The following is a 19668-nucleotide window of genomic DNA, read 5'->3' as shown; positions in this document are numbered from 1 at the left end:
GAGAACACACAGCCACATTGACACAGTCAGCTGACTTGGGAATTGAAATGTTAGACTGCGATAGAAGTGGGATGTTTTGTGTAATGTTGAATAAGTAGCAATCTACCACATTCATCTGAAGGTGTCATGACATTTAATTTAGAACAATGACCATCAGTCTATATTTGTTTACATTAGAATCGCTAGAAACGATACCTCCCAATTAAAACCAGCTAGTTATTCTAGTTATTTAGGGAATTGAATGGTTTACAGTGTGCTTTTAAGTCTGGAACATTTTTATTCCTTATTTTATAATCATCAGTGAAGTTTAGATCTTATGAAATTTGGATTAACGATGCTTTATGTATTCAGCTAAAATATTTTATTGGTATATTTCGGTTTCCCTACGAAGAAACATCTGATGCTATTGATCTCGTAAAATGCAATTTATTCATCTTTAACACATACGCCCATTTAAAGTTGTACGCAAAATCATTGGATAAGTAATGTCTGTATCAGACTGACATAAACAAAAGACAGGGAAAATCGTGCAGTTGACAATCAGACAATAGGTAGTGTAAGATATATCTCCAGGTGTTGGTGGAAAATTCAAAGGAAAACTTTGTATTTCAAATTGCTATTTCAAATCTGCTTTTACAGGCACAAAATTCCAAGTAAGTTTTCCATTTTTCCATTGTTTAAATTTTGATTTGTCTAAATTAATATATCTGCTGTTTTGGCGTCTTAATATTTTTAAGGAAACCTTTATTAACGTCGGGTTATGATTATGCATGCTTAAAGCGATTTTTTATGTTAAAGATTATTAAGTGATATCTTTTGCTCGTAATTTTGTTTTTGATTTTGATAAAACAATCTTCATTTACATTCAGCTAAGTCTTCAATGTCGAACGACTTACAAAAGGAATGTCGTTTTATGAATAGAATTTCACATAACATATTAATTATTCTGGTATCCTTGCTTTTTATGTTTTCTGTCTATATATGTATATACATTTCCCAAATAATTCGGCATTCAAGTGATTTTATAAAACGTGACCATTATCTGAGCAGATAGTTGACGAACCAGGGTTATGCCAAAAAATCTTCTTTTTTCTAAACAATTAATAGGAAAATACCAAGTATGTTGTGCAGTTTTTCATTATTCAAATTTTGATTTGACTTAATTAATATTTCTGCAGATTTGGCGATTTAATATTTTTCTTTAATTCTTTTTTTCAACGTCGGATGACGTCTTTGTAAATTATTAACCTTTATTGTTTAGTCAATTTATATAATGTCCTTCTGAATTTACTATGTAGTTAAATATATGCATCCCGCAAATTTGTTGTTGTGTTGTCGTAATTTTTTTGTTCTTGTCTTTATTTTTTCAAAAATATTGACTTCTGTACCCCTATTTTTACCTATTATGTTTGATTTGTTGACACATTGTTGGTTAATATAATGTAATTGTATGCGAATGTCACACATGTAAGAGGCTTAGTTAGCTTTGAAACTATGATTAATCCCCTATTTTTTTACATTCGGAAATGCCTGCCCCAGTCAGGATAGAAAACTTGTTTTCCTTTCATTTGATGTGTTTTGGCTTTCGATATTTGTATTATAATGCTTTAGACAAAGGACTTTCTGTTTTGAATTTTTCCTGAAGTTCAGTATTTGTTTGGTTATTTTACTTCTTATAACTATAATAAAACATTTGTTCGTGTCATTCAGATGGTTAAAATAAACATATATTCTGAATCCAAAGTTTGCCCATACATTATAGTGTCAAATATTGAATTGGTACCTTCGAAGAAAAAAATAATTGAAACTTTCGCGCGAGAAAAAAAATTGACTCAGAACCCCCTCCCCCCTTTTTTTTTTTAAAGTAAAGTGGTTGTGCCTTTGAGAAAGTTATTTTGGATGATGAACAGTAGTTTAAAGATGTCTCGATTACGCATTAAAAACGTAGGTTCACCATCAGCGTGCTTACAAACGAAGAAAAATAATTGCGATGTTAAGGATCTGATTCACTACATTTCTATTTTTTCTGTTTGTTCAAATGATTTTTCTCCAAGGAGTATTTGACAAAGGGAGGGGATACTGTTTTTTTTATTTCTAATTGTATAAATGTTGAAATAAAAATTTGATTACCAGCATCGAAAAAAACCGGAATATGACGTTTGCGCGGGAAAATGTCTGGCTCAAATAAGTAAACAAAATACCCCCACCCCTTTTAAGTTAAGTGGTTGCTTCTTTATGAAATCCATGTTGATGATTTGCAGTAGTTCAAAAATAATAAATATGTCTCGATTAAGCATTAGAAAACGTAGACTGCAGCAGCGTGTTTGCAGGCTAAGAAGAAGGATTGAGATATAAGGGATCACTTTATTTCTATCTTGTGTTTTTGTTTCAAACGGTATTTCTTCTCCAAAGAGTATTCGACAAAGGGATTGGCACATGTTTTCTTTTAGTTTTGAGTGTAAATTAACGGATCCGAGATACATGACAAACAATATATCCCCCCACACTTTTTAAGTAATGCATGTATGAGTGAATCGTTGTTTGAGTAAAGACCAGTGGCAAATATTTCTGTGCAAGTCAAGTCGATTCGGAAAGACCTTATTTTTCAAATGAATTATGTGTTCGGCAATGATGCTGGTTTGACTCTTGATAAAGGCGTAATAAAACTACGTTAAGTTTTTTTTCTAAAAAAAAATTTGTATATCAAGTTTTGACAAATATTTCTGAACTTTATTAATAATTGTTATAAATATTGATATTATTCCAAAAATGTTTCTTCCTAAAATATACCCGTTGAAACTAATGTTTTAAATACCTAGTTTTGTGTACACTTAATCTACACAAGGCCTACATCGAGTATCGACTGCATGTAGACAAAACATGATTTACACTACATGTAAACATTAAGTTTTATCAATGGGAACATAACTTTGTTTAGTTTACGTGTGAGTTACACTTACACAACACCGAGTTTAGGTCAATGTGAACACGGCCTTAGTTAGCTTTGATAATATGATTAATCCAATATTTTCTACATTAGGAAATGCCTGTACCCAGTCAGGATAGAAAACTTGTATTCCATTTATCTGATGTGTTTTGGCTTTGATATTTGTATTATAATGCATTAGGCAAAGGAATTTCTGTTTTGAATTTTTCCTGCAGTTTATTATTTTTGGGTTATTTTACTTCTTATAACTATAATAAAATATTTTTTCGTGTTCCATGCTGTGTACATCATTTGCAATCTCAATTAAATCATCTTTTCTTATAGTTTGAAACATTGCAGTTAAAAGGAAATAACCATTAACATTTGGAATATAGATTATAGTTGTATTAGACATGAAACTGAATAAATTCATTTCTAAGCTTCGTATATATTTACTCTAAAGATCATGACTTAATTTTAAAACAAAGATATGTGTAGATGATCACGAGGTCGCTCATTATCTCACCTGGTCTTAATGGCCAAGTGAGCTTTTGTCATCACTTGGCGTCCGTCGTCCGTCGTCCGTCGTCGTCGTCGTCGTCGTCGTCGTCCAGCGTCCGTCGTCGTTTACTTTTACAAAAATCTTCTCCTCTGAAACTACTGGGGCAAATTTAACCACACTTAGCCACAATCTTCATTGATGTATCTAGTTTAAAAAATTGTGTTTTTTGACCCGGCCAACCATCCAAGATGGCCGCCACGGCTAAAAATAGAACATAGAGGTTAAATGCAGTTTTTGGTTATTTCTCAAAAACCAAAGCATTTAGAGCAAATCTGCCAAGGGGTAAAATTGTTTATCTGGTCAAGATCTATCTGCCCTGTAATTTTAGGATGAATGGGACAACTCGTTGTTGGGTTGCTACCCCTGAATTGGTAATTTTAAGGAAATTTTGCTGTTTTGGATATTATATTGAATATTTTTATGGATAGAGATAAACTGTAAACAGCAAAAATGTTCAACAAAGTAAGATATACAAATAAGTCAACAGGACCAAAATGGTCAGTTGACCCCTTTAGGAGTTATTGCCCTTTATAGTCATTTTTTAACCATTTTTCGTAAATCTTAGGAAACTTTTACAAAAACTTCACCTCTTAAACTACTGGGCCAAATTTTACCAAACAGAGCCAGAATCATTATTAGGCTATCTAGTTTAAAAATTGAGTTTTGTGACCGGCCAAACCAACCAAGATGGTCGCTACGGCTAAAATAGAACATAGGGGTAAAATGCAGTTTTTGGCTTATAACTAAAAAATCAAAGCATTTAGAGCAAATCTGACAGGGGTAAAATTGTTCATCTGGTCAACATCTATCTCTCCTGAAATTTTTAGATGAATCGGACAACTCGTTGTTAGGTTGCTGCTCCTAAATTGGTAATTTTAAGGAAATTTTGCTGTTTTGGGTTATTATCTTGAATATTATTAAAAATAGAGATAAACTGTAAACAGCAATAATGTACAACAATTTCAGACTCAAAAATAAGTCAAAACTACCAAAATGGTCAATTGACCCCCTAAGAAGTTATTGTCCTTTATAATCAATTTTTAACAATTTTCATAAAATTTGTAAATTTTTACTTACATTTTCCACTGAAACTACACGGACAAGTTCATTTTAGATAGAGATAATTGTAAGCAGCAAGAATGTTCAGTAAAGGAAGATGTACAAATACATCACAATCACCTAAACAGAATTTTGTCATGAACTGTCGGCTTCCTTTGTTTCATTCACATATACCAAGGTGAGCGACACAGGCTCTTTAGGGCCTCTAGTTTTTCTTTTCAAAAAGTTTTGATTTAAGTGTGAACATTTCGTTCAAGTTATGAAAGTTCTCACATCAACATATGATTTGTACTACTATGCAGATGGTGACACTTTTGGGGTGATTGGTGCAAAGAGCGGATGTTGAAACTATTAGTGCTGCTAACAATAACCCAATAACAACCGTTTCAGAGAATTTATGAAAACTTACGATTTGATATCACAGGACACTTGTTTCTGATGCTATAAACCAAAATATCTAAAGAGAAAACAAATATTGGAAAAACAAAAGCAAAGGGAGATAAACCGTACAGATAAACCATACGAGGTCTGAGGTTGTTCTAACCGTATTTAAGTGTACTAACAGATTTATAATTTTTAATTCAAAACAAATATTGATAATTTAAATCATTCTATCAATATACTGAAACACTAGTCACTGGATAGATGATACTCAAGGCTACTCAGCGAAATATAGCAGTGGCACAGGCCCAATCAAATATACACTTTTCAATCGTTTTCATTAGAACGATTTCAAGAAACAAAATACAATAAATTTTAAGAAAATTAAGAACATTTAATGAAACCCTCAAAGCACCAAAAACTTTTGATGTATGGTTGTATGGTTACTGACAGTGCTAAATATAACATGCGTATGCAAGACAAAAACATAAAAGTGTGATATGAATATCAACTCAGCTTCGTGATAGAAGACAAACTACGCATGTTTAAACGCGTTCGAAGCAATGCACGCATGTCATCATACATAAACACATGGTTCTGACCCAAGCCGATCTTTCTTTGCCTATACTCCTTAATGTCGTGTGCTTAGCGGAAAAGCAGCCTGTACTATTGCCCTAAGATCGAAACCACGACCTCCAAATTTCTAGACAAATACATTACAAAAAGATAATCAGGGCTTTAAGTTTTATTACTTGTAATATGGCTTTAAGATTTACACAAGATGATATATTTTGGGAACAAGCCTAGAAATAAAAAAAGTTTTTTCATACAACTTTGAAAGTATATCTATGTATTTTTAGCGACAATACTTGAATTAAGCCAATTATGTTATCGAATATGTGTCAAAGAGACAACAACCATAACAAGCTTATCCATAGGTCTTCAACTTATCAAGAAAATCATGTACTAAATTTGGAATTAAACATGTTTTTGAGATCTGAACTCTCTCACCTCTAGCCGATGTGGAATAAACAGACATTGATTTATTCGCTTTGTGAACAGTTAAACTCAGAAAAAAAGAAATCAGAGTCCGATGTAAAGTAGATTATATCATAACAAAACTACTCAAATTGACCATGATGAACATACACTAACAGAAAACTACTAGCAGTTATTAAGCATTCGTCGCTTACCCAAATAGATGCAGTTAAACTAATGCATATAAATCTATCTTTAACAAGAACTATCTTTAAAAAAAGATATCCGACGTATTTAAATTTGAGTATATGTTTAAAACTATCATTTCGATTTACCATTTAAATAACGTTTTCTCTGTTTGTGTTCATTATTCTCGGTCCTCGTATTTTTCTGTTTACATTCACCAAAACCCCGCGGAAATCACACATGCGTAGGTGCGTTCTAAAAAGTCATGTACTTTCATACAACAAAGTATACATAGAAAATTATATGATTGTCCCGAATAAATAGCTGTTCTGGATGCAAAGAACTCTTGGAGAAACAATTATTTTAATAAAAATACAAATCTTTGTAAGATCTAGTTCAAATATTTATAGTTTTTCACTTGCTTCCTATCACGATATAATTTACGAGACGTTTTTTCAAACACAACCAAATCACGCACCATGACAGCATTTTGTCCAATCACAGAAATGATTTTCGAGCATGCATATTCTGTTGCCATAGTTAAGCTTCCTTAAGTTCAAAGGGCACAAACCGAAACTATACCGACTACGTCGGAAAAACAACAATACTAAGTCAGATTGCAATGCAAATAAAGTCAAAAAACTTGCCACTCTTATTTATATGTCCACCTAGTGAAGGTGTGATTGTAGGTTACAACTTGTTTCGAATGGGTCAATCGTTTATATTGGTTTTTTTTTTCATTTGCTTCGAATAATTGACAATTTCAAAATAAAAAGAATGACTATTCGAAAATAAAACAAATGTTTTCAAAACATTTCTACTAACTGTCATTTCCCACTTCTTTCTCACAATTCCTGAGGGTGCCAAGTGATCACATCAGGTGCATATGCGTATGAAATACATCTTTTTCTAGGATTTGAGAAATAGAGGATTTGTCCCGAAATTTTGTTTTGTCCATTGTTATGATTACATCATCAGATGTTACTTAGAAAGGAAAGGTAAACAGAGGAAATGTAGACAAACTTTTTAATTAAGGTAGATTTTTGTTATTTAGTCATGTGAACACAATTTGCTGCTTGGAATCTTCAAGTAGAATTACCGAAGATCAAAAGCCCATACATAAATGATGCAAAAACTGTAAGTTGAAAAAAATGTAGTTCAATTCTTGGCTGTTATTTCTCGGTATATAATTAATCCTATCATCAAATAAAAAAGTTGCTGATTAGAAATCTATTTGTGGTGAGAATATAATAGATCGTCCAACATTAACGTCCTTTTACACGACAATGATATATATTATATGTTTTGAAAAGCAAAATTCAAGACAGGATTATTTATCAAGGTCTGTTTTTATTTCAGCCAAGAGGATTTTGTTTAAACAAATCTCTTTTGGAATATATATATCATGTTGATTACACATGATTAATGAGTGAAAGCTGAGCCGACTCTGATCACATCGAAATCACACGTTCTTTCTAAAAACAATGAAAAGTATCACTTCTTCTATATTCAGTAGTGTTTCACATTTTTTCGATCGACTTCTGTAAATTCAGAAATAATGGCGATGTTTTTTTTATTGCGATGAATGCGACAGGGTAATAATCGCAATAATTTAAACTCGCATTTTAAAAAATTTTATATGAATTAATCATGATTTTTCTCAAGACCGCAAAAATTAAAATCAAATGTCTGTGCAGAATGATAAAAACGCAATAACAGATATCAATATTTATTTAGAACGCTACACATTTAACATGTGCACACTTAGAGTTTTTGAAGCATTCTAAAAAAAATAACATCAATTTAATGATAAGTGAAGACATATATGGAATAAAAAAAAACCAACGTGTTTCAGTATTGTGCGTAAAATCCTTTTTTACCTGAAAGTTTTAAAAATATAATTTCTAATCAGCGATCGTGACATGTTCATTCATATGAACAAATCAACTAACATAATCAATGAAATGTTTACAGAAAAAAGTAAAATCACAAAACTACTGATCTCCAAGAAAAATTTAAAAAGGAAAGTCCCTAATTAAATAGCAAAATCAAAAGTTAACACACATGAAACAAATGGATAACGACGAACACCAAGATAATGCAAATCTCAGTTTGTCCGTTTATGATAAATCTGACAACACAATTACCGTGTCAAATTTATAATAAAAGGAAGGCTGTCAGGATTTCCGACGATGACACCCACAAGAGAATAAAAATAATCAAATTCTAAAATTGTCCGGTCGTTTAATCGTGCAATACAGTTCCTTTATTCAAGCCGACTTAATTGATTGCTGTCTGTTTGATGTCCGGTTATCAATTGTCTTCATTTTCAATTTGGATTCTTTAAATGTATGGAACATAAAATAGAACAAGTAATTGGCACACTATATATAACCGGACATAAGTACTTGATCAATGAAAGATATCGTGACTGAATTTGGGGTCATCGGTTAAGCGAATTTTTAAGGAGTATTTAATCGATTATTTTTTGCAAAATTGATGACATTACTATTCTATTACTGTCAATTAAAAGCTACAAAGTATAATATAAAGACAAAGAGGATCGGTGGCTCTCTCCAGGGACTCAGGCTCCCTCCACCAATATCAAACACAATGATATACGAAAATTCAGCACACAAATTATGTTTCACAGACTTATGCTCTAGTGAAAAAAGAAATAAACATGAAAACGCGACAATGTGAACGCTCTTGCATCAACAGTCCTATCTTTTATCAATGTCTGTTAAAGACATAGCCGAAATATCAAGGTGCATTTGGAAAAAATCCGTATTTTTAACGAATGAGGTTGGGTTGGTAGATATAGGTTGAGCACCTGTTAAATGTAAATTAAAAAAAACATTGTCAGCAATCACACATCATACCTTCACATCGAAGTAAATCAAATGTATGTCAAAGGTTTATATCAGCAAAAGCTCGGACGAAAATAAAAGTTTATCAACTAAATATTACAGATTTATATCTCTTTTAAAGGTACATAATACGAAAAAAACCACATTGTAAATATTATCATAACTTCAGTTCGCCCTGAATTTAAATTAAATGTAAATCGAAGATCAAATTCAGTACCGACTAAAATGTTGGTAATGATTTATTTTCTTTTGCAATTAAAATAATACGACAAAACCACAGAGTAAGTGTATCAGCTTAACAGTAAACATCAAACACTATAAAAGGGGACATGCTCCTTGCCCTGAATGAGTTGAATAATAACAATACAAAAATTTAATCTTCGATCGACATTTTGATTCATAAATCAGTTTCAATTATTAAAATATATATGCAAACTTGGTTGTTGTTTGATTTGATGTTTGCTGAGATATATAATGTTATATTTCCATATTTTTCAATTTGTTTGTCTATCGTTGTTCTGTTAACAATACATAAGATGAAAGTTCTCAATGAAAAAACGATTCTTTTAGCGAAGGATATTATATATACATTTATATATATGCTAATTATAAATCTACTATCTAGTCCATTAGACAAATATGGCATTTCGGTATCGACAAACTCTTTTTGTATAATTGGGAGAAAAGAACCAGCGACAAATTATCAGCCTTTAATGTCTTTAAACAGGTGTTTGCAACATTTGAAATGAAATGTTATGAATGCTAAATAAGGAATCGTCCTATTCAATTCTGTTGCCATATCTCAGTGTTTTATATAAAAATCTGAAAATAAGCTTAAAAACGACACATTGACGTCTATATCGGCATGTGAAATAAAAAATATTGAACAAATAGTTTCAGTAATCCATTGCATTTCAGTGATGCCCAATCAATTTTTACGTAGTTATCAAAAACAATCCTCCATTGTAATTCTGTTTGATCGAAAATGCTCTTTAGTGCCAAACTATTTTTTGCAGTTTGACTATCGCAGTTCGCGGTACCATCGCTATTCAGAGTCCTAAATATATATATATAAAAATTGCGGTTTTTATCCAACGCAGTCATAGGTTTGAACGTAGTTTTCAATTTAGACTCGTTTATATTTTTTGTTTGGGCATGTATCATATTTTCCCTCCGGTTTATATGATCCGTTCATCCTATATATTGACTCTTAAAATTCAAGAGTTAATCTAAAAATGAGGGTACTTTCTCTAAAAAATGAGGGTACTTTTTATATGGCCTTCCAAATACCGTTTCGATCCCTAACATCACTGAAGAGACATTTATTGTCGAAATCCGGATATGGTGTACTTAAGAAATATTGACACCGAATGTTTGTGGCACAACATCCTGTCCACAAGTTAACAATTTTTTTTTTCTGTGACGTATTAAATTTATATTAACATCTTGTGATCAGTTTTATTTGGCAATCGTCAATGGCAGTCAGCAGGGTTAAAGAATATCAGTTGTTCGACCTGTTAGTCAAATGCGTTTTGTTTAAATATACTTTTTCACGCTTTTGGTCTTTTGGAAAATGTTGTTTGTGCTGTTTTTAGACCCTTCTACAACGAAATTTGTTTGACATGCACACGTATAAAAATTGCGGTTTTTATCCAACGCAGTCATAGGTTTGAACGTAGTTTTCAATTTAGACTCGTTTATATTTTTTGTTTGGGCATGTATCATATTTTCCCTCCGGTTTATATGATCCGTTCATCCTATATATTGACTCTTAAAATTCAAGAGTTAATCTAAAAATGAGGGTACTTTCTCTAAAAAATGAGGGTACTTTTTATATGGCCTTCCAAATACCGTTTCGATCCCTAACATCACTGAAGAGACATTTATTGTCGAAATCCGGATATGGTGTACTTAAGAAATATTGACACCGAATGTTTGTGGCACAACATCCTGTCCACAAGTTAACAATTTTTTTTTTCTGTGACGTATTAAATTTATATTAACATCTTGTGATCAGTTTTATTTGGCAATCGTCAATGGCAGTCAGCAGGGTTAAAGAATATCAGTTGTTCGACCTGTTAGTCAAATGCGTTTTGTTTAAATATACTTTTTCACGCTTTTGGTCTTTTGGAAAATGTTGTTTGTGCTGTTTTTAGACCCTTCTACAACGAAATTTGTTTGACATGCACACGTATAAAAATTGCGGTTTTTATCCAACGCAGTCATAGGTTTGAACGTAGTTTTCAATTTAGACTCGTTTATATTTTTTGTTTGGGCATGTATCATATTTTCCCTCCGGTTTATATGATCCGTTCATCCTATATATTGACTCTTAAAATTCAAGAGTTAATCTAAAAATGAGGGTACTTTCTCTAAAAAATGAGGGTACTTTTTATATGGCCTTCCAAATACCGTTTCGATCCCTAACATCACTGAAGAGACATTTATTGTCGAAATCCGGATATGGTGTACTTAAGAAATATTGACACCGAATGTTTGTGGCACAACATCCTGTCCACAAGTTAACAATTTTTTTTTCTGTGACGTATTAAATTTATATTAACATCTTGTGATCAGTTTTATTTGGCAATCGTCAATGGCAGTCAGCAGGGTTAAAGAATATCAGTTGTTCGACCTGTTAGTCAAATGCGTTTTGTTTAAATATACTTTTTCACGCTTTTGGTCTTTTGGAAAATGTTGTTTGTGCTGTTTTTAGACCCTTCTACAACGAAATTTGTTTGACATGCACACGTATAAAAATTGCGGTTTTTATCCAACGCAGTCATAGGTTTGAACGTAGTTTTCAATTTAGACTCGTTTATATTTTTTGTTTGGGCATGTATCATATTTTCCCTCCGGTTTATATGATCCGTTCATCCTATATATTGACTCTTAAAATTCAAGAGTTAATCTAAAAATGAGGGTACTTTCTCTAAAAAATGAGGGTACTTTTTATATGGCCTTCCAAATACCGTTTCGATCCCTAACATCACTGAAGAGACATTTATTGTCGAAATCCGGATATGGTGTACTTAAGAAATATTGACACCGAATGTTTGTGGCACAACATCCTGTCCACAAGTTAACAATAATTTTTTTTTTTCTGTGACGTATTAAATTTATATTAACATCTTGTGATCAGTTTTATTTGGCAATCGTCAATGGCAGTCAGCAGGGTTAAAGAATATCAGTTGTTCGACCTGTTAGTCAAATGCGTTTTGTTTAAATATACTTTTTCACGCTTTTGGTCTTTTGGAAAATGTTGTTTGTGCTGTTTTTAGACCCTTCTACAACGAAATTTGTTTGACATGCACACGTATAAAAATTGCGGTTTTTATCCAACGCAGTCATAGGTTTGAACGTAGTTTTCAATTTAGACTCGTATATATATATATATATATATATACAACTCGTCTAAACATCAACCCAACAATGTTAGATCTGTAAATTTGCTTTCGCAAATTTTTGGTTCTTCCCTCGCCGGGATTCGAACCCATGCTACTGTGATATCGTGACACCAAATCGCCTGCACTGCAGCCGTCCCGCTAGACCACACGACCACCTGGGCTCTCTAAAAAAGAGCTTTCGGTGGCCATATGTTACCTTTCCACGTCAGTTTTAATCTAGCGGCGTACTACAGTACATGATATATAAGGCATGAAGATGTTATTGTTACAGATCAGCTAAATTATCTATAGTAAAGGATCCTACAAATTAATGTAAGATACAGTCACAGAAAATAATTATATTCATAAGTACGTCTGAGTCAGTGACAACCCTACAACAGATGTATCCATCGGATCGCCATCAATGATAGTGATACATGGCTGTGTACATAATGTATATACAACTCGTCTAAACATCAACCCAACAATGTTAGATCTGTAAATTTGCTTTCGCAAATTTTTGGTTCTTCCCTGGCCGGGATTCGAACCCATGCTACTGTGATATCGTGACACCAAATCGCCTGTATATATATGACTGAATTAAACAGTGTTTGCTTCAATCGGGTTTTTTTCCATAACTCTTTATAATTAACAAGGTTCTGTGTTGCTATCTCTCAGTGTTTTACTTTAAAATCTATAAAAAAAGACTTCGCAGTTGAATCGTTTTACACGAGATATTTTGGGGCCCTTAACAGCTTGTTGGTTGTTGTGAGTCAAGGCTCCGTGTTGAAGGCCGTGCATTGACCTATAATGGTTTAATTTTATAAATTAGTATTTGGATGGAGAGTTGTCTCATTGGCACTCATAACATATTTTCCTATATATATTACAAAAGTCACATTGACGTCTATATCGACATGAGAAATAAAAAATATTGAACAAATAGTTTCAGTAATCCATCGCATTTCAGTGATACCCCAACCCACTTCTACGTAGTTATCAACAAGATAGCGCACAATCCTCCATTGCAATTCTGTTTGATCGAAAATGCTCTTTAGTGCCAAACCATTCCTTTGCAGTTTGACTATCTCGGTTCGAGGTACTATCACTATTCAGAGTCCTAAATATCTGTATATATATATGACTGAATTAAACAGTGTTTGCTACATTTGTTTTTTTTCGGTAACCCTTTAACTAGGTTCTGTAACAAGCTTTTCCAAGTGAACAGATATGAATCACAGACACAGTTGGTACTCACAAAAAAAACCGTGTTTGAATATAAATAAACAAAACTGGAATTATAAGGATTATACTAACATAATGTTTATATCAGTGTATTTTTTTCAAATCATTAGTATCTATACAAAGTAGGATTTATATGCAAAAAATAAAATAACAAAAGTACTGAATTCCGAGGAAAATAAAAAAAAAAGAAGTCAATAATCAAATGGCCAAATTCAAATCTCAAACGCTTCAAACGAATGGATAACAACAGTCATATATCTGACTTGGTACAAGCATTTTCTTTAGTAGAAAATGATGGATAAAACCTGGTTTGAAAGCTAGCTAAACCTCTTACTTGTATGGCAGTCGCATCAATTTCTATTATATTGACAATGATGTGTACGCAAAAACAAACAGACATAGCAAAAGATTAAATGGAGGAATGAAAAATGTAGGCATTACTTATAATGATTATAATCTAAATGTGTAACACATATCGACATTGTAAAACCACCCGAAGCGTTCCGTGGAAGTATACATCAAGGGTTATAATAGTTTATAAAATTATGTGCCTGTTAATGTCTATTTCAGATCATGTTCAACACTACGGAGGTAAACAGAACGATGCCGACTCTGTCCGATTTGGGATATGAGGCAACCACAGCGTACTTGATTATTATTGGTAAGACATTGTTTACATATCTGAAATCCAGAGCTCTTTTTAAAATATATATAAAAAAAAAATTACACATCCACATATTTTTGTATTATATTTCCAATGTTAAGGAAGTTTTTATGATATTAACCATATGAAAATGCAGGTTGTATTGTAAAACATATTAAATGTTGAATATAAATATCAAACATATGACACTACGTAAATAATCCTTCTTCTGAAGAAGTCCATAGGAACTCCTTTATCGTTAAGAAAAAGGTCGGTAAGGAATTGCAATCAATTCTTATGGTAAAGATCAGCTTTTGTGAAAACGCAAATTGAAAAAGATATGCTGTAATGACTTCATCGATAAATCAAGTAACTACGGAAAAGTACTCTCCATTGAAACCATAAGACAATAACTTGCCAGGAGCAAACTAGTCTTACCATAAGCATCTATGATTGTTATCGGTACCTTGAAGGCATACAGATCTTCACATATAAAGAGTAATAAAACATTTATTACATGTGCACGCATCGAATTTCTAAAATAACCTTTATACGCTTAAATTCAAATATCAGCTAATGTGGGCACGAAAAATTGAGAAGACAACGGATTAGATTATTGGTATATTAAAAAAAGCTGAATTAAATTTTGTTTTTCTTTTAATAATCAAGAACAATTACTTGGTGCTATTTGCTTCGATGAAAATTGTTTTTATATATTTGATGAATACTTCCTTATTTCTTACAAAATTGAACTCATGATGAGTACAATGAGAAACAGAGTTATGTAAATTGACTTGAGCAAAATAAGCATAAATACTCTTGATTATTTAATCTTATAGCATTATCTAACAGATAAAAGCCTTAAATTTATGATTTATTGCAGGTATTTTGGGATTCTTTGCCAACTCTTTCGTCATTTTAGTTTTACTTAAAGCCAAAATAAATTTTCGAGGGATACACAATAAGCTATTGCTGAACATAGCAATATCGGATCTTGTGGTATCTGTAACAGCTGTTCCATTATCTGCATCATCAAGCTTTGCCAAACAGTAAGTTTGTTTAAGCAATGCCTTTATAATTCATAATTCATATAATGTAGTATCATACAGACAGGTAAAACGTAAGTGTGTTAATTGTACTGAAGATGCAAAAGGTACATAAATTGTTATCTGAAATACACTAACAAAATACTAATGCAATTCGTTTCTAACGATAATTTTCATTGGACGTTCACAAAGATATTCAAGGGGTAAATTACACCGTCTACAAGTCCGTTACATAGAAAGCCACCATTTTGAATTCCGATTTTATTTGTTTATTTAATTTCTCACAAAATAAACATTTTTATTTATTTTGATATGCTAATCAGAATGGGGATAACTGTATTGTATTTTAAGCTTGACTCTCGTATAACTTTATTTCACTATCGCAAATATCCGTTTACTTAATCCGCTATGCGTCGCTAGGTAAACTCAATTTGCGACAGTAAAATGTTAAAATACAATACAGTTATTTCCTAATTTACTGGAACGTATGAGCGGATACACGATTTACACATAATTAGCCGTGTAATTGCAGTACAATAATTAGTAGGTCTAAATTTAACGTAAATTAAAGTGGGTAAACATTGACATCACATTCTTGTTGCGTCCTCCAATTGAATTTCCCTAATGCTTTCCTACAACCACATAATGCAATTATTGAACCAACGGGCACATTATTTTTTTGGTTTTTAGGTTATATTTGTGCTTTTTAACGAACTAATGTACACCAACACAACAGCAATAAACTCATCACAAAAATGCATTAATGTATAGAAATTGTTAAAACTTAAATTTAAAAAAAGTTTTAACCGTCAGAGCTGCAAAAAAAAAAAAGCAGAGACATTTTCTTTTTGCAGCTGGCTGTTTTCTAACGTTGGGTGTACTATTGCCGGATTTGTCATGTTTACCTGTTGTTTGAACGACATCAATACCCATGCAGCGATTGCAATATATCGATTTATTGTTATTTGCAAGCCACAATATGGTAAATATGATTAAGATTAATAAAATCTCATTTCTTTATTTGTTTGGCTAGGTATTGAAAAAAGAAAGAAATAATAGAAATCATGATCGAAAAGAAACATATTATTGAACGAAGATCTGTTATAAATGTTTATTTGGGAAAATCACTGAAAAAAATGATGCCATGAGTGTACTTAAAGTTTAATTAAGGATTCCAGGGGAAATGCTGAGTTTGTTTTATTTTTAACAAAGGATACTAAATGTTTGTTTGTATCTGGTTTATATTCATAGATTCTCTAATCCTTTTTGGTTATATCTTTATGAACCTATTCTCGAGATTGTCAGTGTACATTTACAACAAAAAGACGTCATTTTATCTATGCAAATAGAAACATAAATTGTTGATATACTTTTGAAGCATCATGTTTTGAAAACCGAGTAAAAGTCAGATTTGCTTATGATGATTATGAATTACGAATAAATTTTTAATTTGCAATTTGGGAAGGATATTGAAAAAATTATGTTAGGCAGATATTTCATTTTGCAACAAATTGTAAAAAAATAAATAAATATATTTTCTGGTTTGGATTATATAATTTTTTTTATTTTTTTTTATAAATTGCTGACCTAAGCATTCATCATTTTGATCTTATTTATTGAAAAGGAAAGATAAACCATAATTGATCATTTCCTTTTTCCCTCTCGACTTTAGATTTTTTAACTGCTGTACTTGGTTGGCTTTTTCTCTTTTTAGCAAAAAAGGTGTATTTATATCTGTTTTTATCTTTATTTTTAAGATTACTATTTGAAAAGAAACACGTCAATAAGATACATCTTGGCAATTATATGGTGTCACACGTTACTTTTTACGATTGTACCAATCTTCGGATGGAGTCGATACACTCCAGAAAGCTTTGGAGTATCCTGTTCTATTGCATGGTTCGATAACTCTGCAGCTGTTCTTGCTAACAACATAGCAATAGTCATAGGATGTTATTGTATACATGTGATTATCTTCACATTTTGCTATTCCAACATCATAAGGACATTTTCTAAAACGACTTCTACAGTTGCACGACTCAGAGAAGAGATCATTACTGACGCACATACCCTTAAGCTGGAGTCGATGTTGAAATACCATAAAATCTTAACCTATAGGAAGGTTACATTGGTGAGTATGATACAAAAACATATGCTGAAACTATTGGGCAAACTGCAAATTTCGCAGTACACATGTTTGCAACTAAATTAGTATAGAAAAAGATTAAGATACCAAAATATATGAAAAAAATCACAATTGACTGATTGTCCTTTACAAACGCATAACTGTTTAAATTGACTTAGTTATGGTTGATAGTATAAACTACCACTGTTTAAATAACGAACTAGAAAGATCCAGAAGAAAGGTATTCAGCTGTTGAAAAATATTGAATGTAAAATACTGCTATAAATCAAACTGCTACACGTTTAATCAGATATTCATTACAGACATCCCTGTACCATGTCAATTAACAGGGATGAATTTAAATCTTAAATTTGACCATTTTATGATATCGACGGTTTTGTATATAATAAAGTCTATGAATAAGGAAAAGATAATAAATAATCAATTGTTTTCCTGTTTTAATTCAGGCGTCTCTTGCAATGGTTTCCGCCTTTTTGATCGCATGGAGTCCTTATGCAATCATATGTTTATACTTTATGATCAGTGAAGCTCGACCAAATTCTACATGGCCGTACATTGTTCCAACAATGTTTGCGAAGAGTAGCATAGTTCTAAGTCCGCTGTCTTGTGCCTTGTTCAGCTCTAGTTTTAGAAAGTCTGTAAAACAACTGTTCAGTAAGAGCGGTGAGGATTATAATGACATGGAAGATGGTACAGAACTCCAAGCCATAGCTCCTTTGAAAAGCTGAATTTCTCATCAGGTATACATATGTTTAATGTAACCATTATAGCAATTTCGTTGCATTAAGCATTTTAAGTTGCTCAAATTATATCATAGATACTCGGTTGATAATTTTGTACGAGAAAGCGCGTGATCGTATTCACAAAACTGCATACTATATCAATACATTTTGTGGATCAGATCTTAGCATTTTACTTTGATTAAATTTGAAATGACGTGTCCATGTTGCTAAACAAAATAAGGTTTTGTTTCTCCTCATGTAATTCGTTGTATTTATTTTATTTACAACAGTTATTTAAGTATACAGTGATAAAAAACAGACGGATACCTATATAAAAGTAAAAATAACAAAAAATCAAGGTACTGTAATATATTTCTAAATTTCTTTTACATGGACGACTTTGTAGAAATAAACCAATTAATTATGCTATTAACACATTCTAATATGTACTAAAAGCTAACTTTCTAATTTATAGGAGCAGACAATACAAGAAGCCGAATGGATAACTTATCGGTCTCATTTACCTAGTTTGAACGATAGGAGTAAACTTCAGCTGCAACTATTTACAATTACTGATTTCTGTCGTATATGTTGATTCAATGTTTATGTTGTCTGATTTTAACGACTATGCTTACCAGGATCTTTTAAGATTGTGATATTGTAATGCCGCCCCAATGTCTTTTTGATGTCCTGTCATATCATAATTGTACTCACAAACAATAATATGTATGGAGCAGATGTCTCAGTTAAATGACACGAGGAGCGAATCGTGAGTTGATTATACAATCATTGATTATAATCTTGTGAAAGTGATGTTTATTTGGTGTAAAATCAGTTCCTGACAGTTAAAGGCTGCGAAGCTAATAGATTTTGCCTGAATTTAAATACTGGCATAAATCAGTTAATTGATGAATTGACGCCTAGATAAACGTGATATTTAAAATTATTATACAAACAAGGTATTTAATATATAGTGTTGTCTCATATTGTATAATTATTGTAGCTCATATAGTCTATTTCTTGAAATCTAATATTGTTTATCATTGTAGTGGCATACAGAGATGATAATTTATGTTGTTTAAATCTTATGAATGTCTTCAAATGCACATTTTGTTTGTCTCTTGTTTCAGGGAGAAAAATTGTCCATGTCACTAATGGCTGGCTTTCTAAACACCAAAAGACATATTTATATTTTATCTTAAAGATCAAATATTTATTATGAAAGTCTTCCGTTGGTGAATCGAAACGTTTGATGATAACATTAACATGTATTCTAACAGGTAAATACCAGATGCTAAATTTAATATTATATAAGCTAGTTAAACTGATATGAATCGTGAGACTGATTATATAAATAAATGTTTAAAACAAATGATTTGGTACAACACTCGTCCAGTAGGATGAGATTGTCCTAACTCACAATAAGATAGAAAAATAATTGTTGTGTAACAAATTGCTGTAAGATCTGGTATCATATCCTGCTTTTCCTTACCAACAGTGATTGTTTTGAAATTTATT

General features: G+C 31.8%; 1 protein-coding gene across 2 annotated transcripts; it reads left to right on the top strand.

The window, feature by feature from the left end:
- The first annotated feature begins 489 nt into the window (after positions 1-489).
- LOC134705540 (rhodopsin, G0-coupled-like) lies at positions 490-18163 on the top strand. 2 transcript variants are annotated; one of them, XM_063564256.1, is made up of 6 exons: positions 490-551; positions 14164-14254; positions 15120-15285; positions 16137-16264; positions 17040-17413; positions 17875-18163. In XM_063564256.1, exons 2-6 carry the CDS (start codon positions 14167-14169, stop codon positions 18154-18156), a joined length of 1038 nt encoding a protein of 345 aa, XP_063420326.1. In that variant the 5' UTR covers positions 490-551; positions 14164-14166; the 3' UTR covers positions 18157-18163. The 2 variants fall into 2 exon arrangements, with proteins under 2 accessions (XP_063420326.1, XP_063420325.1); XM_063564255.1 differs by having other exon boundaries at positions 531-653.
- The last annotated feature ends 1505 nt before the right edge of the window (positions 18164-19668 follow it).

The sequence above is a fragment of the Mytilus trossulus genome, chromosome 2 (genome assembly GCF_036588685.1).
Source record: "Mytilus trossulus isolate FHL-02 chromosome 2, PNRI_Mtr1.1.1.hap1, whole genome shotgun sequence".
Taxonomy (NCBI): Eukaryota; Metazoa; Mollusca; class Bivalvia; order Mytilida; family Mytilidae; genus Mytilus; species Mytilus trossulus.
Note: the sequence above shows the minus strand (reverse complement) of the source record. Positions and strands in the feature narration are given on the sequence as shown.

What these genes read in the sequence shown, in the direction of transcription:
- LOC134705540 (XM_063564256.1), top strand. Translation starts at nt 14,167, where the DNA reads ATGTTCAACACTACGGAGGTAAACAGAACGATGCCGACTCTGTCCGAT. An exon ending in AGCGTACTTGATTATTATTG is followed by an intron (nt 14,255 to 15,119) that starts GTAAGACATTGT and finishes GATTTATTGCAG; the next exon opens with GTATTTTGGGATTCTTTGCC. An exon ending in TCATCAAGCTTTGCCAAACA is followed by an intron (nt 15,286 to 16,136) that starts GTAAGTTTGTTT and finishes TTCTTTTTGCAG; the next exon opens with CTGGCTGTTTTCTAACGTTG.